Here is a 27,796-nt window from a genome sequence, read left to right on the forward strand (position 1 = left end):
ACACTTTCTTTTTATAGGATTTGGGGAAGGGAGAGTAAAAGAGGAAGAGGTGGTGTACACAATCTTACAAGAGATGGTACAGGCTTTTCCTAGCTCTCTATAATTTTGCTTTTGCTAGTAGCTGAGACTATAACCATCACTAGATCTTTTCTTGTATATGTTACCAGCATCTTCCAGGCTTCAGAGAACAAAAGATTTATTCCTCAAGTGAAAAATTGGTGGGGACATGAATGCCAACCATATGGTAAATATACTTGTTAAACTGGATTTCAGCCATGATCCCATTATTGTGCATCAGCCTTACTTCGTGAGCACGCATTGGAAACATGGCTAATAGAGTATGTCTGTGGTCTAGAGAAGTGCATGATAAATGTCATGGGGACTCTAGGGCAGTATGTTACCCTGTGTCATCTTGTTAAGTATTTAGGAACACCTGAGTCTCCTGAACACTGAATTTTGTCTGTGTCCCCTGTCCTTTTGCTCCTGTGTTTGTGTTGTGTGTTAACTAACAGTACTGGTTTGATGTCTAGAGCTGTGCTGAGCTTTTATGTCAGGTAAAGGTGACTGTGTAAAGATACAAAGACTGCATGCAAACATTAGCTGATACACTTTTGAAAAACAATTTTACAAACTGATTCTGAGTTGTGAAGACAAAAAAGCATGTAATAAGATATCCAGCTGTATTCTTGTCTAACAAAAGATACTGTTCCTGCCTGCAGAAGAAATAAATACAAGCCTCAGTGAACTCTTTCATCAGTAGCCTGCTGATTCTTAGAAGTTTTGTGCATCGCATCTGTGAGAGTAACTTTTCCTGATAATAACAGGGAATCAGAAGGGTGAGACAGCAGGCACAGTGGCTAGACAAGTGGGTTACAGAGATTCTGTCCCATTAGGGAGGCATTAATGGAGTCTCCTTATGAACTGGTTCACTAACAGCACTCTTGCAGCTTCATCCCACCCAGGAGGACTGTCTAGACATTCATTTATTCGGGCGGATGCAAGAATATCACTGTGGTTGATGAGTGAGTGGGACTCTGCTGGTGTTAGTCACGGTTCGTCTTTCTCATAGTCGGATGAGTAAATTTACTTTGGCTTTGTAAATTGGTGTTTGCCTCTAGTGCCTGGTTGCCAGCATTCATTTTATGCTGGTGAGTTTCTGCTCCAGGTACAGATGAGCCAGCAGTGCTGACAGCTATCACCCGTGCTGTTGGCACATTTTCCACATTCTAGCCATCTTTTTGCAGATACTTGAAATTGTTTTCAAAAAGTGTTAAATTGCGTTTAGGGCTTGTTTCTCCCCTACTTATTGGTTACCTGGCACATTTCATTATTTTTTGTCTGTTTGCTGCAAGTTTGCTGAGATTCAACCACACGAGGTGTATATAAAACATTACATAGTGAAAATCTATTTGCTCAGGTTGCTGGGCAGAGTAACAGGATGTTAAACAAAAGAAGCAAATACCAAGCAAGCCAGTTTCTCACCGACTTTCTGCACTTTGCCAGCATTGTTGAGTCAGCACTGGAGACAGATTATGCTGGGTGGTGCTCTGTGTTTTTCATGTGTGTGTGAATGCTGATGCCACACTGGTGCAGTGCCTGGGGGCAGCTGGTGTATACACCCAGTGTGGGCAGCAGCAGTGCCAAGGCAGCAGGAGATGTGTGTGTGCCTTGGGGAGAAAGTGGAGATCTACACCTGATCTGATTTTTTTGTTGTTGTTGGTAGACTGTTTTTTTTTTCTGTCCAAAAGTTTACGGTTTATATCAAGCAAACAGCAGATAAAACCTTTCCTAAAATGCAAAAATACTTACTGACACTCATGGTCCTATATACAGAACAGACACTTTCATGAATAGTATGGGCTGCAAACTGAGCACTTGCAGGGAAAAGTTAAGGAACCAGACTAAGAACTGGTCCTTGTTGTACTTACTGTTATCTCATCTTCCCATTTTTTAAAAGAATATATTATCCCATGTAATCTTTCAAATAATAGAAAATAAAAAGCAAACTTCAAAAAGCTGCTGACGACAGCAGTTTATGCAGGGTCCATGTCTCCTTGTATGTTTTTCTTGCTGTCCTGCTCTGACTGTGCTGCTGCAGCCACTTCAAAATCCTAGGAAGGGCACATTTCCTGATCCTGGAGAAAAACAGTGTATGGGATGCAAGATTAGGGTTGATACAGCTACCAGCATGGAAACTTTTTAGTAGTGCAGTAGCTGGGAGAGGTGCTGTGGACTAGTTAGAGGCTTGCAGAATAGGTTCAAGAACTGAGGATACCTGAACTCTAATCCTGGCTTTTCCACTCTGTGGGCAGGTTACTAAATCCCTTCAAGACTATGTCTTCATCTTTAAATAGGAATAATACCTACCCTCTAGAAGCATTGTGAGGATTTATGTATTTATGCAGTACTAACTGAGACCAAAGTGGTAGCTGCCATTACTATGTATTCAGCATCAGTCTGTTTGTATTGTCACCTGGAAGAGACCTCCTTCTTTTGGTGACAATCCTTGTGATTCAGAGTTTGAAAGGGAGTTTCCAAACTAAAGTCTGGATACTGAGGCAGCAAAATTGCCCTTTTTTCTTTAGTCACTTTATTTTCTCTGCTTTTGTGTTCTAGAAGAAGGTAAATGTTTCTGTCCTTGGCAGATTCCTGCCCAGTTACAGGTCTCAAGCTGTCAGTGTCACAGCAATTACAGTAAGTTAGCTTTAAATAAGCCTCTTGCATATGGCCATCTGTGAATGGCCGTACTACCTGTTGTTCAGAGGGTGGTGAATAATCGGGGATAAGGCTTAAGAGAAGCAGCAGACTGGAGTGGAAGCAGGAAGGGAGAAGTCTGGAATGTGTGGCAGGTGACTGGGTTTCCCAGCTCCCCGCAGCCCCTATTTCCCTGGTCCTGGCTGTGAGCTGGGGGCTGGGGCCGGACATTCCGCAGCCGGAGGGAGCTGCTTAACCAGGTGGTTTTTTTGTTTGTTTGTTGTTGGGTGGTGGTTTTTTTTTGGGGGGTTTTTTTTTTGTTTTTTTTTTAACGGGGTTACGGATTCCTATTCAAAGCAGTTCCCAGCATAGCCAAATAGCTTAGCATGCCTGAGTGCAGGGGAAGAGAAAATCCTTTCCTTCGCAGCCTTCTGAATGCGTCTGCTCAAGGGTTATGAGCAGGCCACTCCCTTCTGCTCCACACTAGCCATTGGGGACAGCAGGGACATCCTTGAGAGCAGCATCTCATCTCACAATGATCGCCTATGTGCACTGCCTGCCTGCCGACCCCATGGTCGGGTGCCTCGGCAGGAGCAAGTGGCAGCCCAGCTGCAACGATGAGGAGGAGGAGGAGGAGGAGGAACTTATCCCGCTGTATTCCAGCAAAATGGGAAACACTCACACCAAGCTGCCCGGGCACCTCAAGAAAAAGTTACTGAGCAAAGACGACAATGCCTTCTGGCCAAGTAAGAAAGATGAGTTCCTTTTCATTACTTGTTTTGGGTGGTTCAGCCTTGCAGTGTCATTATTGAGGAAATAAATGCGTAAAGCAGACTGATAAGAGAGGAAAATACTCCTGTTTCTCTTGGGCTTTGGGAAGTTGAAAGCATTAGGAACAGTTTCTTATGAAAAGAATGTATTTCCACTTCAGGAGTGTGTATGTAAATACTGTATTCGGTGAGACTGCTAAGTTGATGCAGGATGAGCTGTCTTTGTGCATGTGATATGTCTGTGGTTGAGAGGTCTTGAGTACTCTCACTTCAATAATGCTCCTTTTCAGCAAAATGATTGTTTTAGATGAGTGGAGCTGTTGATGTGGCAGTCTAATTGAAAGCCATAGAAACAATCAGTGGATGAAAAGGCCAGGAAAAAAAAATAAATAAAAAGGTCTAACAGACTCAAAAGATGTTAAATGCAGTTGCTGAGTACTTGTTTTTTTTTTTTAAATCTGCTTTTGAAGAACCCTAGGTCTAAGATTATTTTCCCTCTGAAGGTATGAAGAATCCTGAATTGTGGTGACTCTCTCTTTTTGTAATCTGTATAGTTTCAAGTTTCACTGGCACATACAAATGGGAAATAGAAAGAGAATAGGACAGACAATGGTAATGTTCAGCTGTTTTGTTTTTAACCCTATTGCTTGCCTTCTCTTTTTTTCTGACCACTTAAGCAAAGGCACCCAGCAGTTTATGGAATGGTTGTTAGAAAAGTGTATTTAAGGGTGATGGGGGAGAAATTTCACAAGACAAAGGAAGCTTTTCCTGAAAAGCCAGCTGGCTGGCTATCTCACACCAGGCCTTAAAAAAAAAAACAACCAAAAATCAAACCCACAGCAGTACATGAATATATTTGCCACTGTATTGATTTTTCTTTTCTTCATTAGTCTCATGCTGATCATCTGACAATGTCTAGTTATTACCAGCAATGGAAAGATCACCATCTAGGCACACGATGCTAACACTTCATTAGTGAAAAGATACATATTATTGTTTTCAGTAATCCAGTATTCTCCATTTAGTGCTAAGCAAGCTTCGTTTGATGTCTCTTCCTGTAGGAGGAGTGGGATTATCCACAGGGGTGTTTTCAGGCCTTTCTCATGAGAAAGCAATTTCTTAAAACACAAAGGAAGAAAGATCCAGCTCATCTGTTGAATCTATTTGTATTTTAGAACACAGGGTCAATTCTGGTTTGTTAAAGGAGAAAATAAAAATGCTTCCTTTATGTGAAATTATACAGTCTCTGTATAATTTCCCAGGGAGCTGGGGAAAACTGAAGAGGCTGTGGCTGCCCATAGGTGCCAGGGAGCAGTTCCAGGGATGCTCTCAGAGGGGAGGACATGGTCCCTCTCTGCCTCATCCAGCCTCAGAGGAGCGATTTTGTTGCTCTTACTGGGTGGTGTGTTCATTCCTACAAAGTCATGATGTTTACTTTCAGAGCTGGCAGGTGAGGTCAGGGCATCAGGACCATCCTCTCTGCTTGAGCCTTCCTTTTCGGAGTTTAGAAATGGGATTGAGGAGTACAGGTAGGGCACTCAGAAATCCCCGTGTTCTCCCTCCTTTTTCTCTTTATGCTGTCTGTAGGGAAAGATGACTCTCCCCTCTTGGGTTAAAATTATAAAACTTTTCAAAAGACAAATAGAGACAAAGGAATGAGGAACAGAGAATGATTTCAAAGAACATTTATGTTACTGCAGTATTAGAAAGAGTAAGCACATACTGATGATCTTAAATCTTCACATTTAAAAAGTTTGGAAGCTGAAATACAGGGATTTTTTTATTGGCTGTTTTTGCATTCACTAGCTAAGTCACTTCAAGGCACTGTCTGGTTTCTTCTTGGATGAGAACTTAATGACTTCTGAATTGAAATTTTGTCAATAGGTGTGCACAGAACCTGGGAAACTTTCACAGATATGAATGGTGTGATGTAATTCTTGTATATGCAGTGGGAGCATCTGCACTCCCTATCTGGTTGCATTCATTTTTTAATTTTTCCTTCAACATTGCAGCAATGAAGAGATAAAAATCCTTTTAAATTCTATTCAGTATTTTTAAAATTACTTGCATGTGTGTAAATATATTGATTTGTACATATATATTGTGACTTTCACATCTATAAGCTATCAAATTGACTTGTCATGTACTAAAACTTCTAAAAGCAATTTCTGGTCCCTAACTATACACGTGGTTCAGACTAAGTTTATTGTTGATTCCTTTAGGTTGAGTTTCACTGATGTCTGCTAAGATCGCATCCATTCCATACGTTCCTTTTGAATTTCAGACCCTTGAAGTTTCAATATTTAGTGTTGAAACCTTGAAATGCTGAATGGCAAAATAACTTAACCTGCTTTCTGCCCTGACTTTTCCCAGGAAAATTGCTTGTGCTTCTGTGGCAGTGACCCACTACGATATAAGGGTGTATGTGGGGGGCACCAGCTCTGTCCCACTGACTGCCTTTCCTTCTTACTCATTCTCAGACCAGGGAAACAGAACTGGGAGTGTAATTAAGCCATCAGTGAAACGAGTTACTTGTGGGACAGGTACTGTTTTCTCTTTGCGGCTGGGAGGCTGCATGACTTTTAAACTCTGTTAATGTTTATTTTAAGGAACAGAAGTGTTTAAGAGTGGAAGTGCTTTCTGGGACCGGGTTAAGTGATAACTGCAGAGCACAGCAGGGGATTATTGGCCCAGCTTTATCTCTGTTGATAAAGGCCTCCCTTTGGGGTCTTTATCGAGCGTCATGAGAACTGTATTTCCAGAGTTTTCACAGTGCTGATGAACTTCGTGGAAAATGCCTCCAGGGGTGCTAGAGTTTTTTTAAAAAAGTAATACAATGAAATTATTGAATTTTCTCATGAGCTTAGGGGAGCATCCTCATGAAGGGGATGTCAGTGGCCTGCTGCAGTAGTTCCCAGTGCTCCTGCTCACCTTACAGCATCCCTGTTGCAAAATATTCAATTGTCAAAATACTTGTGGTGCAATGTAGCAGCTGTTTCAATCAAGTCACCTGGTTAGGGTTTGGGGTTCTTTTAAGCTATAGCAATTGATCTGATAAAGCAGTTAAATTAATGGTACCATGAAGAGGAAGTTTTTTGTTACCAGTTCAGCCTCATTTGATCATCTGTGATGCAATTCCTCTGCTGTTCTTCACTGTAAATAGGCATGTAAGATTAAAATCCCTGCCTGCCTACAAGGGAATTGGTATGACAGTGACTGTCACCATCACGTGTTCATTCATGGTTTCAGACAAACTCCAGTGACACTGAGTGTTTGGTAGTTGGTTTTCCTGCAGTAAAATTTTGGCTCATTTCCTCCACTGACCAGGTTTGGCAAAAATGGCAGAAATGAAGGGCTTGGTTTGGTTTAGTTTGGTTTCATGCTTCTGAGTTGGGAGTCTGAGGCTGTTGGCAGAGAGTGACTGCTGCCATGAAACACCAGACACCTCCTCTGGGGCAGAGCATCACCTGACAGTTGTGGTTCCCATTGCTGCTTCATGCTTCATCAAATTTGCCAACTTTAAAGCCGTAGTATGCTTTTGCTAACCTGGCTAAACTGTGGTGACTGTCAGCTTTTTGTGATGATAAGTTTGGTAAGCATTTTGAAGCCTTTTTTTTTTTTCTTTTCCTTTTTCAGATGTGGGAGGGAGCCAGTGGCAGTATCAGATCTCTTTTAATGTTTGTTAAACAGTAGCTTCAGTTATTGGGATTTTTTGAAAGTGTTTTGTTGCCTGCTGTCTGATGAAAGAATGCTTTCTTTCTCATTCATTACTCTTTCTAAGGACAAAAGCTCTGTCTTATCTATAAAGCTGAGACGATTTTGTGTAATGAATGTTTTGTAAAAAACATACCAAAAAAATGAAGTAATAATAGCTTTATGTATTTATAAATGAATAGGATGTTCTGAACCAAGTTGGGTATTTTATCATTCAGTGTTTGCTGTGGCTTTTTTTCCCAGGTTTCTCCTCTCAAAGCAGTGAGATTTAAATGTCCCAATTAAAAGATACTGTGCAAAAAAAAAAAGCAAAACAGAATCCTTGCAGCTCTTGAGAGGATTCACCCTTTGCCATCTCCGTTAGCAGTGTGAAACAAAGCCTGAATCACTTTCCATTTCTGCAGATCCCGGGGCTGTGTGGAGCACTGAGCAAGCCTTTGTGGCCTTTCCTGCCCTAAGTGACAGAAGGGCTCAGTATAGCTCGGTGAATGACCGGGGTGGCTGCTTACAGAACCTCATGCAAGTCCCTTGCCATTCTCATTCCCAGCTTTGTCTGCTGCATCCAGCTCGTACCACAACAGCTGACATTTCGAGTTGCATCAGATAAAGCTGGGAAATGGTTTGTTTTGAAGAAATAAAAGCAACTTAAATATAATCTTATTGCATGCGTAAAAAATAAGGGGATTTTTTTTTCCCCTCTTTCCTCTTGGTGTTCTTCATGAAGGCTTTTCTTATAGCCAAGTTTTCCTGAAAGTTTTTTTCATTTGTACAAAGTAAGTCACCAAAACCTTGTGAAGGAGAGAAACGTGTCCATTTGTACAAAATTACTTCAGACCTTGGATAAATGACAACTCTTCTGTTGTGCATTTTGAACATGTCTTGTGTTTTGAGCTCCTTTTGCTGCAAGTGTCCTTCATGTACTGTGGAAAACAGGCCTTCTTTTTGGTTCTGTTCTGGACAGGTCGAGCTCTTGGTCTCCTGTGGTGTTGCCATGCAGCTCATAAGTGTCTGACTTCTTGAGAGCCAGATACTAGAGTGTTGTAGATCAAGGGAGGGATGAAGAGAAATTTGGAAAATGCTGGGTAGAAAGAGATTAAGGTGCTGGGATGTTGTAAACCACTTAGTAAGTGAATCAGTAACATGAATATGAAGGCTGTGTAGCCATGACAAAAGAAAATGCTTTACTATCTTGGCTGCTGACTGCTAGGTGTGAACTTTGAGCATGTAGCAGCAAGGAGGTGCTGGTGGTGGATGTTTCCTGCATTTCTCTGTGCTTGTGAGCAGATGAGAAGTTGTGTGTGGCACTCAGGAGCACAAGGAAGAGGCAGGGAGATGTTGATACAGAGCTCATTAGTATCGGTCAACTGCATCTGGAGGAGTCTGAAAAATGAGAGTTCACAGACATTGTTTGTGTAGTGTGTTCAGCAATGGGAGTGGGGGAGCATCTGCAGTAATTAAGGAGGTGAAGGAATGTAAGTGCAAATCCTCATGTGAAACAGGTGTGACTGTAAATCCTGTGGTTGTGGATGGTGGTTAATGATAGGCTGAGTAGGTTCTTCAGTGACTTCAGTAGGTTCTTTCATACGACTATAACTCCCAAAGTTTATGGGTGGTGGGTACAGTGTGTTTGGGAGTTGCTTATCTAGTACAGCGAAGTCAAGAAATGGTTTTGAGTGCTATAAGAAAATCAGACTCAGGTCAAATTAAAGTGGAAATACAGGGAGGAGAATGTGAGACTCCACAGAAAAGACACGGGGGCTTTAAGGGGAGTGACTTCTATCAGCTTGGCTAATGGAGTCACACCAGCCATCAGAAATGGATTATGGCAGCATTACCAAAATCCATTTCACTATGCTGTTGTTTCTTACTGTGTCCCACCCTCCCTCAGGCCAGCGCTTTGGGATAAATTATAAAAGGTAACAAGGCTGCTTAGCTGCAGTGCATTTTCTTGTACTTAAGTAGAAGAGAAAATTCTTCAACTACTAATGCAGATATTCATATCGTCCTATCTGGAGCCCATTTTTTCAGGACTCTGCAGTAGATGTGTCACTTCTACCCATCTTCTGAGTCAGATTGTGTGCCTGCCCATGCTAGGTTATGGTAGCTGATGGCTTCTGTTGCGTTTGGGACATTTGCAGTGCTTCTGTAGGAGGAATCCTCTCAGTTACTTCTCTTTTCTTGTTTACTGCTACTACATGTGAAAATCTTCAGAGGCCTCTTAGCCACTCCCTTTTTCCTGTGTCAACTGCTCCTTACACAGCGTCCTTTTCCTTGTTTTTTCTCACATTGTTGGAAAGCCAGGAGCTTTAAAAATGACCCCTTGGAAAGGCGTGATGCCTTGCAAATACTTGAGTTTATCAAGTATTATGTTTGATGCTTTGTGTGTGACGTGCTGCCCCAACTTGAATGTAGATAACTTACAGTGCTGCTTTTGTAAAGCCCATGGTAGGTGGTAATGTAATGATTAACACAGTGTATTGCCATTTATGTGGTGGGCATGATGGCCTCTATGTTGTGGTCAGAGGGAGCTATATAAGCTGTGTAGCATACTGCTGGTGGACAACCAGAAAAGGGCATCCAGTCTCCACAGGGGATATAGGCTTTCACTAGGGGACTCTGCACAAGTGAAGGGGTCCAGCTCCTGTGGCTGGATCTGGGGGAATCAGGCTGGCAGAGCATCACTTCTCTCTCACGGGCACCTCTGCCTGCTGGGGGATTGGGCTGTGTAGCTTCCCTGATGCGTGGAGCTGGTGCTGTGGTCCTTAGCCCCCTACCCTGTGCCCTGCTGGGGCATGGGGTTTTTGCTTCTGCTCTCAGTTCCCAAAGAGCTCAGGACTGTTTCTGAAACCACCTTTCTCTGATGGCTTCTGCATTGGCCAAGCTAATGCATTTTAAAGGAAATGGTGTTTAAAAGACTGATAGATTAGAACAGATTTTTAATCCTCTATTTTCCCCCTGTCCTAATCCAATAACAAATCACTGAAAAATAACCATGCTGCTTGATCCTCTCAATTCTCAAACCTCTGCTTAGACAGAGTTAAAAGTCACCTCTGCTTTTGTCCCCCACCCAGAGCCACTCTCTCCATCTTACAGCTGTGATACTTGAAATAAAAACTTGCTCCTCTGAAATGCATCATTTCTCTCCTTAACTCTCATTTGGCTTGTGCAAACATCTTTGAGGTAAAGCAAACTTGCACTTCACTGGAATTGCAGGTGGTGTGTATAAATCTGGCTTATTGGTACTTTGTAGTGTTAATAATAATAAAAAAGACATGTTTAAAGTAATCCTAAATGCCAATAGGCTTAGTGACATTTAAGCGTGAGCGATGCTGTCAGTTCATCTGCCAACAAAAGTGCTACATCTTAATTTGTCTAATTACACTCTAACATGCAGACCAGCTGCTGCTGTGAACAAAAGCAGTTGATCACACCGTTTTATTAATTGCGTATTAATTGCCACATTCATGTTAACCATGTGGGATAGAGTGGAGTGTAGTGAAGTCTACTTGGTAATGGAAAAGGGAAAATGAACTGGCAGAGTGAATATCTTCAGATGACAGATCTCAGAATGATAGAGTGCCTGGAGCTTGCTGATGCAATCCAGTTTTTAGAAGGAATCTATTTCCCATGCTAATCTTCCCTCTTGCTAAATTATTGAATACAAAACTGAGAGGGATTTATTTGAGTAGAAAGGGCTATTCTTGCATGATGACTGTGTATTTGTGAAGGTACTACTGTTACCAGCAGGTTGGTACTGAGTTTGCTAATTTGCAGAAGAGAGCCTGGCTGGCACATGGCCATCTGCCTTTGTCTGCCTGCTGTGCTGAGGGATGCATCCATGCTGCCTGGAATCTCTTGCCACGGGGGAGCAAGGCTAGAAGAGCCAAATGGAGTACAAAACTTGCTGGGTTTCGTACTTTATGCAATTTTGCCGTCTTTTTAGATAAGAGTGGTTAAGTCTTGAGCAGATCTGGGCTTCTCAGAGTGAAAAATAAAAACCTTGACACTGGTGTGAAGTACCTACAGCAAAAAACAAACTGTGGTGGACTGGCAGCTGCATGTACCTAAAATCATATTACCTTGTAAGATGTTGAATGATGCTCTTTTTGGAAGTCAGACTTCAGAGAGCTGCCCTCAATTACTTTTTTTTTTTTTTCCCCTTATTTTTTGTGCTGTGTGAAGGCAGCAGCCACTCTCAGCAGCTGCATGCCAGCTCTGTGGGGCAGCAGGTGTAGGCTGGGAGTACTCACACAGTGACTCCTCCTGTCACCCCTAGGCTGACATTATCATCATCTATAGAGCATCTCCTTGGGTGGGGCTGTGGGGTGCCCATCTCCTGCTGCCAGGCAGCTGCTGGTCTGCATGTGGGCATCCACAGCAGGGACACTTCATATGGTACGTGAAAAGGAAGCTTATTGAAACAAGACAAAAAACCCACACAAGGTCTACCTCAAATATATTTCCTCTCTCCTCCCCTTCGCATCTATCTAGACAGGTGGGCAGCAGGTGTAGTAGTAGGAAACCCTGGTGCAGCTCATTGCTTTCCTAGAAATGGCTGATCAAACAGATCTGATGATGTGAAAGGAAGTGCAGGACTGGACCTGGAATATGCAATGATTTAAAAAACTCAGACTTGTCAGCCAGTTAACTGCCTGCTTGGATTTTCTGAAGTGAGTATTTCACCATGAGAGGCTTAGTCCCATCTCATTGTCAACAGATGGCATTTTGCTTGCATTTCCTAAATGTCTCAGAAGATCTGAGATTGGGAAAGATGGATTATTTTACAAAATGGGGGAGGGAGGGAGCAGCCTTAAGTAACATATTTTTTAAAAGCCCAGCATTTCCCTAGCTGTTGGAAGGGACAAAAGGAAGCACAAGGATTGGACAATTAAGAAATCAGTAAGAAGCAGCTGAAAGGTAGATTGGATCTGAGCTACTCTAAAAATATGCAGTACAAATCAAACACTTGAGTGACATTCTTGCGCCTAAGCCAATTTTTGCTTAGGCAGAGGGATTGTTTTTTCTGGAGTTCTTTCATCAGAAGAATGCTTTCAGTGGCTGATATTTATATATGAATTGGTGCTGGTATACACTGCAGCAGAATCTGGATTATGGGGATGTTGCATGATTGAATAGGGAGAGTTTGAATTTGGGATTGTAAGCAGCTCCTGCCATTACATTAGTTCCAGCACCTGACTTATGAACTAAACAGTTTTGACCTGGAGTCACTGGAGAAGAATAAATGTGAAATGCCATGATGCTGCCATGCCAGTCACAGCAGAAGGGCACTTAAAGAGCTTCCTTGTGTCTGGTGCATGAAGGCAAGCAGGCTGTGGCCTGACTATTACTAAGTTAAAGGCTGAATTCCCTGAAGCACTGCCTGTGGCTGTTCGGCTGCAGCTCTTGGGTTTTGTTTGGAAGGTGCTTTTCAGTATGCTGGTGACCATGTAGGTAACTAGCAAGAGCTTGTCTTCATCACTTGAGCATGAGCTGGTGTCACTGGAGAGTAGGCTTCTGGAGAAGAGACTAAAATTTGTAAATACTGAATATTTGTAAACTTTGAAAGGCAAATTATCTAAATGTGATGCCTTTTCTCTGGGAGTGCTCAGCTAACTGTCTGCAAGGGTATGTGGCCATGTGCTGCTCATCCTCAAGATATCACCTGATTTCTTATCTGAGCTATGATGGTTATGAGACAACTTTTCCTCATCTGGTTTAGTGCTCTCTTTTGTTTGTCCACTGTCCTTTAGATGCTTTGACAAGGAGTTTAAGAGCAGTGAAGTCTCCCACACAAGTTGCAGAGCATGTTTATCATTGCCCCAAGACATGGAAAGAAGTTTATAAAACTATCTGTCTGCAGCTTCATGATCTGTTCCAGGGAGGGCACCTTAAACTTGTAGCAGGGTAGCATCTCCAAAGAAGGTTTGGCCCCTCTGCTAACTGAATGATCCCTCATTGACTATTCTCAGCATCCCCTTTTAATTGTTCTGGATGTCTTTTTGTTTGTTAGATGTTTGCCACAAACATGATGGCACAGCTAGACCAGGGACAGGGGGCTGCTGCTTGGTGGGTGCAAGCAGATCCCCAGGCAGATGGTGGTAGCAGTTTTAGGTTAAATAATTAATAGCATCAGAGAAAAAGACACTCTTATGTCCAGTAGCTGAAGGTGAGCACAAGTGTTTTCCTGTGTATGATGCTAACTTTGTCCTATTAGGTTTAATTAATCCAAAGAGGGCTAATTGCCATGACACAAAAAGAAGTATTTTCAAAGCTTACCTGAACACAGTGTTTTAATGTCTTCATTTCTGGAGCTGTATACAGAATATTAGACATAGGGGAATATGTCAGATACTTTTAATGGCTGTAGATTCAACTGTGTTCTTCAAACATGAATGATTTTTGGAAAACATCATTGCAGTTTTATTGACTGGTTTTCCTGAATGTTTAAACTTTATTCACATCGACCATGTTATTGATCTCCCACCTTCTTCTCTATGTATGAATTGAATCTTCTGCTGCAGGAGTCAAACCTGCCCTGGATCCAGGGAGAACTCTCCCACCTGACTCTTTCAGATTATTTTTACATCAGACTTCTCCGCCCTTCTCAATAACTTGGAATGTAACCTGCAGTCTTGTTCCAGTTCTGTAATAGCACAAGCTGTCAGTAATTAACAGTCTTCTGGACAAATCTGCAACCCAAAGTTGAATTTGGATTGTTATGTATAGTTTTAAAATGCAGCCACAGGGAAACATAGTTGATTACATCTCACACTTTTAATTGAGCAGGTAGTAATAAAATTTTAAGATGGCATCCAGATTATAAGTTTTGAAAGTTCAGCAATTTAGCAGTATTACTTTAGGAGGCTATCCTTTCATTTAATTGACTTTATTGGGAGCCTTTGTAAAAAGATGCTCATGACACAAAGGTCATCTTAAAATTTGTTTTCAAAATCTATTCTTATCACATAGATAGAGATATGCATGCCCTTGGCCAGCCAAAGACATTATCTGGAGATGCTGTGGTACAGTTATTGGTTTAGGATCTTAAAACAGCTCTCTGAATCCTGTAGCAGTGGAATTATTAATAACATGGACTGGATGCCTTATTTTATTTGGAGAACATTGTTTTTCAGGGCAGTTTGTACCATTATTTAATTGGAACATATCCAGGTTTTCCAATGTATTAAAAAATCTTAGCCTTAAAAAAATAAGGTTTTAGGGATAATACACAACTGCTAAATCTGCTTTTGGAAATTTCTAACAAAAACAACTTTTTTTCCAAGTTGCTCTGTGTGACAGTGAGCGAGCACATGGTATTTGATTTTTGGTATGACCAGTTACATGATTCCACGAAGGCTGCTATTTTACAAGGACCTTAATTTTTCATTTTGATTGAATGATTGAAAAACTCATAAGAAAGTAGAGGAAGTACTGCCCTAGTTTTAAGAGAGGATGCATCCTAGCTTAAATGTCACATATCTGAGTTAATTAAGACAGTCATGAGAAAGAAGATGAAAAAAACCTGCCAAATGCTTATGCTAGCATAGTCCATGTATAAATAACAGTATCCCGAAGAGCAGTGTTGGGTGGGGAGATGGAGATAAGCTACAGGAATTCTGTCTGTGACCTTTAAATAAGTGAAGTGAATGGGGGGTGTGTCCCCTTCAGGACACCCTTAAGGAGAATGCAGACTGAGATTAGTTGAAGATGTCTACTGGGTATTAGTGTGAATCCACAAGTGCACAGCTGCCAAAGATGGAATTACAGGATGAATGGGGAGACAGTTCAGGGCAGAAGTTCAGTAACAACATTTTTGTAGTCTGGTTTTGTTGATTTCATGTGGAGTCCTACGGGATGAGACAATTAGAAGACTTAAGAAAACTTGTCTGCTTGGTGTTTTTTTCATCACTAATCCAGAAGAGAAGCATCATCTTTATGGTGCATAATTGGGGCAAATAAAGACTAACTGATTTGCTGTAGCCATTTTTTATAGGTTCTTCAGGATAATCTGTAGTGTAGGGGGAGCACTGATGTGGATTTGGAATTTAAAATGAGAGTATTTCCTGGTGGAATTTTAAGAGAATCTTCCTACAGAGAGAGAAAAGCACCCTTCTGGCAGCTAACATTGCCTAAGCTGCAGTTCAGGAATGGCTGAAGGAAAAAAGGATAGTGACCTGAAATCTAAAACCATAAAAGAAAATTGCACGTTTACCAAATGTTTTCTGTTTTCCCGCCTGCAATTACAGTGTGTGGGGAGATGCTCTAACCCAAAGAAACTGCTGCTTTGTCTGCAGGCAGCCCTGCCCATATACTCCCTTTTCTCTCTGGTGATGTGTTTGCATGATAGAGGATCCTGTGGAAAGATGTTTTGAATTGTCAAAGGAATGAATTAGCTGTATTGTGCTGTGACCTAAATAGGATCATCAGATCAATCAGTCTGCTGCTTTTCTGTCCTCTCTGGCTTAGGTTGTGCTACTTCTCCTTCTCATCTTCCTCCCTGTCCCCCCCTGCCCGCTTCTCCCCTGGCAGCCCATTTCCCAGAGCATAATCCATGGCCATGAGCACAGGGGACCCTCTTTAAAGTGACACCTGCACCCCGACAGGCTCTGTGCCTGCTGCCCTGCCAGTCTGCTGAGGCATGGGCCCTTTTTTGTTGCGGTGGCTTTGGGATTAAATACTTCTCTTTTGTTCCCTCTCCCCTGTGCATTCTCCTCCTCCCTCTTCCTCCTGGTCCCAGGTTTAATGAATTGTAGTTCTGCAGTAGCTAGGGAAGTATCGTGCTTCACCAGGGCGAGGTTGCCTTGAAAGGGGCCATTGTGAGGGAGCTGGGATGGAGACAGGAGGCAGCTGAGAGCGGTGCTGCCTGGGACGGCCTTTGTGGAGGGAGCACTTTTGTTCTCCAGAAAAGATGCCGGCAGAGGGCCAGCTGGGGCTGACTCTGGAGGGGAGGAAGAAACCCCTTCTGGTCATAAATTGTTAACTCTTGTGGTCTGACGGAGTGGCTCTGACTCCTTTTAAATATCAAAAAGTGTTTGATGGCACAGGTGGAGGTGGGTAGAACAGTCATAAAGCTTGGGCATGAGTTTTGAAAACACTTAAGACAAGGTGGTGAGATACTGGCAGAGGTTGCCCAGGGACACTATGGATGCCCCATTCCTGGAAGTGTTCAAGGACAGGGTGGATGAGGCTTTGAGAAACCTGGTCTGCTGGAAGGTGTCCCTACCTATTGCTGGGGGGGGGTTGGAACTAGATGACCTTTAAGGTCCTATCTGACCCAAACCATTCTAAAATTCAGTGTTTGTCTCAAGTGCTTGATGTTTCTTAATAGATGAAATTACAGAAGCCTAGAAGTAAGGTGCAGCTTTCATGGGACAGTGGCATTGATCTGCCAGGCAGGAGTCTTGTGACCTGCAGGAAGGGGCTCATAACCTGCCTTGGGTTCAGGCTTGGGTGCCTCTGCATGGCCTAGAGAGGGGGTGCTGGGGTTTTGTCCCTCCTGTAGCCTCTCTCCAGGCACTGCAGCTGCTCAGAGGGGGAGGATGGGGGGTGACAGGGAAAAATCCCAAGCATGTCCTACATGGACCCATCCCTGCAGACTTGCTGGAAATAACTTCCTTCCAACAGCTTCTTCCATGTGCATCCCCATGCAAGCTGCTGGAGGGTGGCACAGTGGAAACTCATTTCAAGAAAGCAAGTGATGTGTCCATAAAAAGAAAAGGCATTGATTGAATTGTTTGGAATGTACCTACTTGCCAGCATTTCTACTTTCCCTTCTGCTTAGTGAGCAGAGGCTCATGGGAAGAGCTCTAGTGGTGAAGTTCCTGGCTCAGCTGCACAGTTTAGTTTTTTCTTTCCTCTTAAAATGTCATCAATGCCATACAGTTGTTTAATAGAGGATTTTTCTATTGTCTGAATAAAGTCCCTAAGGCTTCAGGTTTAGCTTTTGAGATGATGATATATTTTAATAGTTTGATGCATCATTCGTTTCAGGAACTTTATAGGTGTATTGGGTTTACCTCTTGTTCATGAAAATAAGTAGTAAAATTTGTCTTGATTTGTGTGAAGGAGCAAGAATGGGTTGCTTTAACCACTCTTGTGTTTTGATTTCTTGTTGGTTTTGTTTTGTTGTCTGTTTGTTGCTTTTTTTTATTTTTTTTACTTACTGCTTCCTAGATTTTGTACTGCATGTGTATAAGCTGATGAGTGGCAGTGGGAAGGAGAGAAGTTTTTTCTCACCTATTTGTAGTGCCCCTGACAGACAGCTGCTCCTGGGCAGCTGCTCTGGCTGTGGTTATGAACAACCCAAGTACAACCTCCCTTGTCAACATTTGCCTTTATAAAGGCACCAGTCTTGTGCAGTGGTGCAAGGTTCAGGGCCTTGGGTTATGAAGGGGGGCTGGACAGGAAAGCCCCCCCTCCCCCAGAGGCTGGCTTGAAATATTAATGTGGAAGCCGAGTATTTCCAGAGTGTTTCACAGGCATTGATGTTTTATGTTGTCGTGAATGTGGGTGGCTGTCCCAGATGGCTGTTGCAGAGCAGGTCAGCTGGAAAGCTCCTCTTGAAGGGGAGAGCAGGGAGAAGAGGAGTGAAGGAATGGCTGCAGCCTTTCATACACAGACACTGATGTTCACTTCTCTTCTAGATCTACATGGCCTCTACTGGAACTAAAAATTGGTTTAGCCACTCGGGGATTAAGAACTATTACAATGTGAACTAAAAAAAGACACTTCTGCTAATAGTGTGTGACACATTCATGATTTTGAGCGTTCTGTTTGGCACTACGTCTTGTGCCTCTCATTTTCTCTTATCCCTTAGGAAGGAGTTTCTTCTGGGACAGGCTTTTTAATTTAAGTTAACAATCCCATCCAGTATGAAGGGAGAATTAGCATTTACTGAAAATCTTCCCTTTATTTGCTGTATTCCTTTTGATAGCATCCTTGTGCAGTGGCGAATGAGTGTGATCTCTGCTTGTAAGGATGTGGGAGCTGAGGTGGTGGGTTAATATTAACTTGTCCAAGGTGCAGTAGGAAGTGTGCCACAGAGCAAGGTCTCCCTGGTCTGCTACCTGTTTCGAGTCATTTGTTTTTAAAGAACAGATATCACAGTGTGTGCACACCTACTTTTCATGCTGGGTTTATCCAGCTTCAACAAACTTAACATTTTTTTCTATTTAGGTAATTTTAGATGGCTATTTGTAGTTTGGTGGGGAATTTTTTTGTGGTTTTGTTTGCTGGATTGGCAACCATGGAGTCTAAAGTCCTTTATCTGTTTGCGTAGTGACTACAATATGAATTTTCTCATACTGCCCCATCTTTTCCTTCTCATTGTAGAGAGGCAAGTTGCAGACACTTATTTCATGCTGTCAGCTCTAGGAGAACTGCCATTAAAAGCCAGTTACGGGGACAGTTGTGACAGGAAGAGTATTTTTAAAAATACAGATTGAGACAAGATGATGAATTTCATGGAAGCCAATGGATTTGTCTGGAGATGTGAAGAGTTTTCTCTGGTTGTCTACCTAGTGCTGAGAGATGACTAGACTGAGAGATGTAGATAAAAGTAGCCAACTAGTGTTTCCTTTGCTGTATCCCCTCATGATAGCCATTTTTGATGTTTGACCTCTTTATCAGCATGACCTGAGGGAAGGTGAAAGCAGAGCAGGGGGAGGATGAAAGGCATGTTATGTATGCATTTTTTGTTAGTGGATTTGAATAGCTGCCTACATGCTGATCAGGGCTTGAGGACAGTGATCAAGGGCTTGTTCTCAGGCAGGAGAACTGCTTCAGGGTGGGTTGAGGATCCAATAACAAAGAGCAACACTGGACTTGGCAAACGTTGCGGCCCATGGGAAGGAAAAGGGGGATGCTTCCCTGAGTCTTCCAAAGTACTCATGTTTATACACACAGCTTGACCATCAAAAGGGAACAAAGACTTGCTTTCCAGGGCTTGCAAGCCTCTGAGGTGCCATAAAGACCTCAGGAAGAATCCTCTTGCTTCCAGTAGCCCAGTCTCCCTCACAAGTTCTTTTGAAACTGTCACCCTCTCCACTTGTGGAGGCAATTCCTACATCCTACAAAAGACCACCAGCACATTAAAGAAGTTATCACTTTCTGGGGTTTGCTCTTTGATGACGCTGCTGGAGATAGAAATGGAGCCAGTCTGCACTCACCACCAGAGTTTGTCCAGCAAGTGTGGATTTAGAGTGCTTTTAATAATCTGTGGGTGATGGAAAATTCCCAACGGGGCTGTTATTGTCTATGTGATTTTTAAGAAGAACAACACTAACTAGTTATCTAGTTATGGCAGTTTAGTACCAGGATAATTTCTAGCTTTTTGTGTTTAAGGTGCTTGATGGAAATAAGTGCAAAACCAGAGCTGATTTCCCTACCGTGGTGCCGTGGCACCATCATCTTGTGTCGCTTTGGTAGAGGTGAGCCAGCTGAAAGGTCTCTTGGGGCAGCAGCTGCTGGGGAGACCTACTTCTAATGTCAATTTTAGTGTCAAATCTGTGTTGTTGTCTCTGGGTTTGGAAAATATTGATAAAATGCTATTAATAAAGTGTTCAGGCAATGGTGGAAGCACTTTGTTTATGATCTGTTCTGCATGGTGTTAAGTCTTAGCGTTTTGGTGAAAGTTGGAGTGAAGTTCCTGTGGAGCATCCGCTTTCTACACGCTGCACTCCGAGGCTGAATCCTGCTGCAGCTTTGGGGTCAGCCTGAACCCCCTGCTGCTGGCATTTTTCTTTTTTCTGAGGAAAGAATCCTTTTCATTGTTAACCCGAGGGGGTTTCCTAAGCTTGCTTTGTCAGGGAGGGCTTGCTTCTTGAGCCTGAACATTGTGCGAAGGGCATGCCCTGCTGAGCACATTGATTTGGTGCTTAGCACTTTTTCTTTAACTTGTGCAAAACTACAGTTCATTCCTAGGAAGGATGGCTGTGGACCTCTGTACAGATAGTTTTTTGGATATTTTTATGAAGGCATGAGACCATAATGGCTATCTCGAAAAGCAGGGCTATTTCATCTCGGTGCACAAATTTCATTTGATGAATAACAGGTTCTCTGTTAGCCAGAAATAACTCGATTTTGTTTTCCATGTATCTGATCTGAGATGACGCTAATAAGAATAAATGAGGAGTGTTACTGAATGAAATTCAATATGTGAAATTATCAGGCTGTTGTACCGGGCAATGGCAATGACTACGGGGGGAGCCGTGGATCTGGAGGGGCAGGCGGTGCAGAGCAAATGCTGCATGTGGCAGCCAGCTAAAGCGCAGCTCTTGGGTCCTTGGTAAAGTGGGAGCGAGAGGGTAAAAAATAAGAAAGGGGGGGAGGGGGAAGGAGGGAAAAAAAGTGGAGGGAGGGGGGGAAGCGGTGGGAAAGGAGGGCATCCTGATTTGCACGAAAATGCAGCTCTCATTTGCAAGTGGAAGGAGGCTGGAGGGCAGCGGCTGGGGAGGAAGCCGGGGGCTGAGAGGGGCGTGGGGGTGGGGATGCGGAGGAGCTGCCGCGGGGCTGGCGGCTCCGGGAAGGTGCAAAGGGCGAGGGGAAGGTGCCGGCATCTCCTCCCTCTGCTCCGCCGGCAGAACAGAACCGCCTGGAGCGATGGAGAGGAGGGAAATCACCTGCCAACTCCGTCTTTCTGGAGCAGCCAAACTTGGAGACCCGAGGAAAGCATGAGAAGAACTTGAGTAGTAAAAACCACGGACGGCAAGAAAGCCTGATTTTAATATTTTTTTTTTAATTTTTTAATTTTTTTTTGTCCTGTGCAAACGTGAATAACAATTGACTTTTTTTTTCCCCCCTCCTGTGTTGCATATTGAAACTGGCTGTTTTCAGCCCACAAGGTTGCACCTGAGGAGGATAAATTGAAACTAAATGATCGTAAATGGTTTCGTACGTGAGGAGGATCTAGGCAGATTTGAAGTTGTAATTTCAGGATAGAAAGGGAGAGGCGAGAAGCCTGGAGAAGAGAAATTTGGTGTGCAAAGTTTAAACAGACTCTGTCTGGAAAAGTCACCTTTCTGAAGCTCCTCCGTTTTATGGGATTTAAACTCCAGGATCGCAAATCAACATCTTGAAAATGGTGGTTTTCATCAACACAAAGCTTAAATCTCTCATGAAACTTTTCAAGAGAAAGAGTAAGTAGTTTTGCGCGCTGTGCTCGCTGTCCTCTCGGGCAGCGGCTGAGTCCTGCAGGGAAGTGCAGTTCCCATCGGCTTTGCTCCTGTTTTCCTTAAAACTTTTTTTTTTTTTTTTTTTTAAGTTTATCTCCATCTCTTCTCTGTTGAATAGTGTGTAATGTCGGAAGGCAGCCTTATGAAGTGTTTTAGGACGTCTGCTTTGGGATGCTGTGTTGCTTGTGAAGTTCTCTGTCGCAGCGGTATGGCAGGAGACACTCTCCTCCTCTTCGGTGAGCAGGCTGAGCATCCTACTGTCACTGGCAGTCGGGCACAGGTGTCCTGCTCAGTGCTGGGGCCTCCTCCTCACCTCTCTCTGACATCTCTGCTTGTGCAGCTGTTGAGTGCATGTCTAGCTATGGTGGTGTATCCCTAGGGCTTGTTCGGAGCCAAGTTGTGTTTATTAAAGATGCTCAAGTTTCAAGCTTTCAAAAGCGTGGATTTCCATCTATTTCATGAAGAGAGACTGCACTAGGGCGAGTAGTTGGCAGATGTGCACAGCACTTCTGTCGGCAAGTTATGATGACCACTTCTGATGAGCATTAAGTTTTAGTTTTGGTATGGTGGAACAGAAGCCAGTCTATGGGCTGGTGTTTCTCTCCTCCTCTTTTTCTCCCCTCCCTGCCTGCCTGCCCAGCTGCTAGGGGATGGCGAGGGGCACAGGCATTTTTGAACATGTCACTGAATATATCACTTTTTCTTTAATGCTGGCGTGATGGATGTTCTAACCAGTTAGGTGGTGACTTGAGTGTTTGTTGTGATTTAGGTTTGACCTCTAGTTAGCAAGGATGGAAAAAGCAGGCACAGTTGGAGCATCTGTCTGCCTTGTTGCAGCCAGTATGTCTGCAAGAGGGGAGAGGATGCAGAACCAAGACACCTCCGAGATGAAGAGACCAATAAAAAGTCTTCAGAAGACCTTTTTCGAAATCTGCTGCTAGTCTAAAAAAACCGAGAGAAGGCATTTGAGAACCTTCCCTCTGCCCGAAATCCTTTTCGGACAATACAAATGTTGAGCATTAGGCTGTAGCTAGGTTTTGAAGGGAAAGACATAGCTTACTTGCTTTGCTGAGCACTGATAATTTCCATCTGAAATGATGCTAGCCGATGTATAGTGGTGTTAGGGAGAGTAATTTTTTCAGATGACAGGAGGCTGTTGCCTTTGTTCTGCTGCTCAGTTTACACCCCTCCTCTGCTACCACGGGAGGCAGCAGCCGAACTTCACAAAGCGATCCTGCCGGCAGCACGGGAGGGAGCAGCGTCCGGGCATCGAGGAGAACAAGGGGAGGTGTGGAGCTGGTCAGGAGGCTGAGGCAGCTGGGCTGCAGCAGGAGGACAGGTGCTTGGGAGGCAGTACGGCTGTAGTGGCTTTTTCTGCTTTGGAGAGCTAAAAGCAAGGATGTGCAGCACGCTGGCTGAAGGCCAAAAGGTGCCTGGGGGATCGTAAAATACGACCCTCAACTGCCCTTTTCCTGTTATTACAGGGTGGAGGGATAAGGGCTCTTCAAGTGTAGAAGTTTTTATTGGTGATAAACTTTGAACAAAAGGTAATGGCTGTCTCCTGGGAAGCATAAATGATAAACAAATCTCAGCAATATGTGCTTTGGCAGATTCATTACTAGGCTGTCTGTAGGCAACTTTGAACTTGAGCAGCGTCAGTATTTTATTTTCACGTGCCTATTGGCAGAGAAGAGGTTTGCCAGAGCAATCCCCCTTCAGTGAAGTTGTGCTCTAAGCAGTGTTTGCCCAGGGAGCTGCTGTTGTCACAGACTCACAGAATTGTCTCAATTGGAAAAGACCTCTAAGATCACTGCATCCAACTGTCAACATCCCCCTCCCCAGTAAAATACATATAGCAATATTGGCATCACTCCTACAGGGTTTTTAAATACTTTCTGGAATGCTGATTCCACCACCTCCCTGGGCAGCCCGTTCCAATACCTAACTGCTCTCTCAGTAAAGAAATTCTTCCTCATATTTAGTTTAAACCTCCTCTGATGGCAATCTGTCTGATGGCAATGGAAAGCAGCTAATTTATTGGTTTCACTGGAATTTTTGTTCCTGATTTGAGTGAGCATAAGGTCAGGGAAGTTTTTTTTCCTGATAAAAATGAACCTTTTGTAACCTCACATGGTGACTGTCATATTACCATGCTCACCCTTGAGTAGGAAGCTATCCTGCAGCACCTGGTGGGATCAGGGGAGTGGGAAACTGATCTCTGTTACGAAGATGGGGTCTGGAGGGGGACAGAGTTGCAGGTACACAGTAAATACAATAGCAAGTATAAACATGGGAAGAGGGAAAGGTGTTTCCTACATAACACATGAGAATAAATTATGCCTCGAAATAAGAGGAGTGTGACAAACTTACACATGGGGTTTCATGTTATAGCTGTCTACAGTGACATTTAATTTTTGGAACATTGTCTCTCTCTGCAGCTGTTTCCAACCTAGATGAAGAGAGTAGATGGACCGTGCACTACACTGCTCCATGGCACCAGCAGGAAAATGTATTCCTGCCCTCCTCGAGACCACCTTGTGTGGAGGACCTGCACCGACAAGCCAAGCTGAACCTCAAGTCAGTACTGAGAGGTAAGATGCTGCTGTGGACACTGATGTGCTATAAAAGGATGGTAGTTTTTGCTACACTCTTTGCAAACATATCAAAATTGTAGGCTTTGGAATCATCTTATTTGATTTTCTGCCTGTAGCATATCAGTAATATTAGTGGGACTTACCCACTCAGTTGTAGAACAAAAATGCTTTTTCTCTCAAGAAACAAGGAAATCTGTTACCTGCTAGAGCACTCTAGAATGGATAAGGGGGAAGCCTGGTTTCTTTTGGCTATTTCCGTTTAGTCTTTGGAGTGTTTCCAAAATGATACCATCTCTTTCAGTAACTCTTGAGTTATTCCATTTGTACTTCAATGTGAGAGCCACGTCAGAGGTATTTCATTTGGTGATTTCTTTTGTTGTTGAACAGTGTCATTTCCAAGGATGTGGCTACTTGTGAGGAGCTGGAAAAGGCACTGAGGGCGGAGGAGGGAAATGGAGAACAGGGCACTCACAAGGGCTCTTTCAGAAATGAAAGTGCTTTCTTCCAGAATGGTGCAGCTTATTTTTAAGAACCATTTTTTACCTTTAGTACCTTGACTGGAAGTGTATCTGTACAGTCCCAAGTTGTGTTGTGTTAGTGCAGCCATGAGGACAGAGGCAGGCAAGCAGCAGGGAGGACTGCAGAACTTCTGTCTTCAGGTCAAAAGGAAAGTATGAAGTTACATCTCAGTATCTGTGTTATGGAAATGGTTAACCTAGGTTTTTCTTTATGTTGGCTGTTTAACAAAGGGTGTTACCTTTCAAAGAGCTGACTCATTTTCTGTGAGGGTGGTGAGACACTGGCACAGGTTGCCCAGGGAAGTTGTGGCTGACCCCTCCCTGGAAGTTTTCAAGGCCAGGTTTGATAGGGTTTTGAGCAATGTGGTTTAGTCAGAATGGCAGGGTGTTTGGAACTATATGGTCTTAAAGGTCCTTTCCAGCTCAAACCATTTTATAATTTCAAGTGTGTTTGTTTCAGCAGGAACTGCAGGTACTTGATACCTTGCAGTGTTAACCTGTTTTAAAAGACTTGCCATTTTTGCCTGTTCAGTGTGACATTTCTGCTTTATAAACATGCAGAAAACTTCATTTTATATGTTTGAATCAGCAAAGGTTTGGCTGCTGTGTTTCATTTCTCTTGCTGTTTCTTCAGTTAGTTGATTTTCACTGTCTCCTTACTCTAGGTGCCTTTTTGTTATCATTTATTAGTGGAGTCTTGACAGCCAGTGTTACTAGCTCTTGCATGTCTCAGCAGATAGCTTGTGTGTCCTCTATACTTATATTACTGGATTAATGCATTTGTGCAGCCCATTAGCCTTGAAATGTTTCCTGTTCCCTTGCAGGCACACTTACCAGCCAGTTCTTTAGAACAGGAAAATATTTGCCTGCTTTAGATTAAAAAGAATACTGCTTGTGGTTAGCTCTTTGTACACTTTAACTGCTCATCTTTCGGTTTTTCTATACTCTGTTTAGGACCATTGTCAAAGAAAATTGCACAGGCTGAAATGCCTGCTCTGACTTTTTGTGTTTTATCAGACTTGTGTTCACTGTGGATTCATCTTCTATTTCAATAGTTTGGTATCTAGTGTATTTGTGTGAAGCTGAGTATTACATGCAGCTCACATATCTGAAGGTATTTCTGTCTGCTGGGATTTTTCTCTAGAGCTGTGGCTTTTTATAAACCAAAAGCTATTCAACACGACAAGAATTTACCAATATCTATTCGTGTTAAATATGCTGGCTTGTGCACATGATGAACTGGGGTTCAGTTTCATGCTTTCGAGGTTATAACTGAAAGAGAGAGAGAGAAGAAAGTGTGATGCCTTCACCAGACTATGCTGCTGACATAGTCATCAAAACTCTGCTTTTTAACTTATTTATTTAATCGCTATCTCTTTCCCTGGGCCATGTTTATTCCCTAAGAGCAGGTTTAAAATAACTCCTTGCTGTGGCCTCTCTAGCTGTACTCGGTAGCTACAGCCTGAATTCAACACTAGTTTCAGTAATTTCAGTTTTGCCTTCAGGGGCTCTGAGTAGGAAGAGAGATACTGACTGAAGTTTTATTGGTTTTACTGTGCTGCTGCTTCAGCCACTGCTGGGAAGTCAGGAAGTCCTCGTCCCAGTCTGTGCTTCTGATCACATTTTGAGGATCCGGTTAAAAGCTACCTAGTGAGAGATGAGTTTTATTTGATGTAAATGTGCTGTTGAAATTTTGATGCAATTTTGACAACTGCCCAACTGCTTTTTCACCTGCTGCTTTGGAAAAGACAAAGTTTGCTGAAGTTTCTTCATGAGTGGGAAAAAAAATCAGAGCTATGTGATTATAGCATTGAAGACCTTAAGAAAAAGTAGTCTAATGAGAAGCACCTATCATGGGGAACTTTAATTCTGCATTTCTTAACCTCGTGAGGAAGCTTGCATTTTGATGCCTTTGGTGTTCAAAATGCACTGGTTGAAGTAAAGCATGGGAGCTGTAGAATGACTGCATGCGACTTAAAACACTGCTGGAGTGATGGGAAATGAATGGTGTTGGATGCCAAGGTGCTCCATACTCTGTGCAGGAAACAGTGGGATGAATCTCCCTGTTCTCCAGAAACTGTTTGCCCAATCTGGAAAGGAGTAGGCACACAAGCAGTATTATTTTTTTTCTTTGTGGTAAGTCAGAGATGAAATAGTGGAAGTGAATGGCAGTAGAGAAATACTTGGGTTTAATAATAGGGGAAACTTCCTTACAGGGAGGATATGGAAGTACTGAAATAGATTTTTGAGGCTATGAAATGATTGGACATTTTTAAGAATAGAGAAGAATCCTTATTTAAGAGTAAGAAAAGAGACAATTTCCCACTCGTGTGTGTGTATTTACTCCTACCTTTATTAGGAGGTAGTGAAGGAAGAGAGAACCTCTGGTGGTCCTCTCTAACCTAATAATGTGATCCTGAGGATTAAATTATTAGCTATAGTTCAGACCATGAAAACAGGATTTTAAGTTTTCCAGTCTTGTTCTTGTTTGGATTATGAGATTTGACATTGTTGGTACATAGTGAATTAATTGCAGACTATTAATTTGCTACTACATTCACTGGTGTCCCAGTGAATGGAAAAGTAAGTATAAAACTTAAGTAACAAATAGTAATTCACATGTGTAGCACAGCAGTCATTTAAACCACTAATTACAATTTTTCAAAATAACTCAAGCAAGGTATTCCTTTCTGTCAGAGTGTTTTCAAGCCTCTAAAACTAACCAGATGAAACACTTGCTAGCTTTTAAGATAATGCAAGGTCAAAACTATTTATTCTGGTACAATTTTAACAGCTCAGCAAATTTTTACTAGCATGAGTCTAGCTTAAAAAAAATTTAATGAAATAATAGGAGGCTGTCTGTTGTCTAGAATACACTTCTAAGCACCACATAAGAAGCAGAAAAGCTATTATTGCTGCTTATTCTTAAATTGGTTCAAGAATAAAAGGTTAGGGATAGAGATAATAAAGTGTATGATATCTAACCTGTCTTGAGATAAATGAAATTCTCTAATGATCTCTGCATTACCTTAGAGGAAGCCTTGTTGTATTTGGAGGAAGAGGAGGGTGTTCCTTATTTTTTATGCATTTATTATTTTGCTTTGTATATTATATATCCTGGAGCACCTCTCCTGTAAAGACAGGCTGAAAGAGTTGGAGTTGTTCAGCCTGGAAAGGACTCTGGGGAGACCTTAGGGCAGCTTTCTGACCTTAGGGGGCCTACAGGGGAGCTGGAGAGGGAGTTCTTACAAGGGCATGGAGTGATAGGACAAGAGGGCATGGTTTCAAATTGAAAAAGGGAAGATATAGATTGGCTCTTCAGAAGAAATTCTTCC

The 27,796-nt window shown here is 42.7% G+C and overlaps 1 protein-coding gene across 1 annotated transcript in view; it reads left to right on the top strand.

Moving 5' to 3' along the window:
• The window catches only part of NHSL1 (NHS like 1), a 178,127-nt gene that overhangs the window by 106,462 nt on the left and 43,869 nt on the right, over positions 1–27,796 (top strand). The window contains exon 2 of the mRNA XM_030448568.1: positions 23,788–23,940. Coding sequence (XP_030304428.1) covers positions 23,788–23,940 — 153 coding nt within the window. The remainder of the gene's footprint in view (positions 1–23,787; positions 23,941–27,796) is intronic.

This window comes from Calypte anna, chromosome 3 (genome assembly GCF_003957555.1).
Source record: "Calypte anna isolate BGI_N300 chromosome 3, bCalAnn1_v1.p, whole genome shotgun sequence".
Lineage (NCBI taxonomy): Eukaryota > Metazoa > Chordata > Aves > Apodiformes > Trochilidae > Calypte > Calypte anna.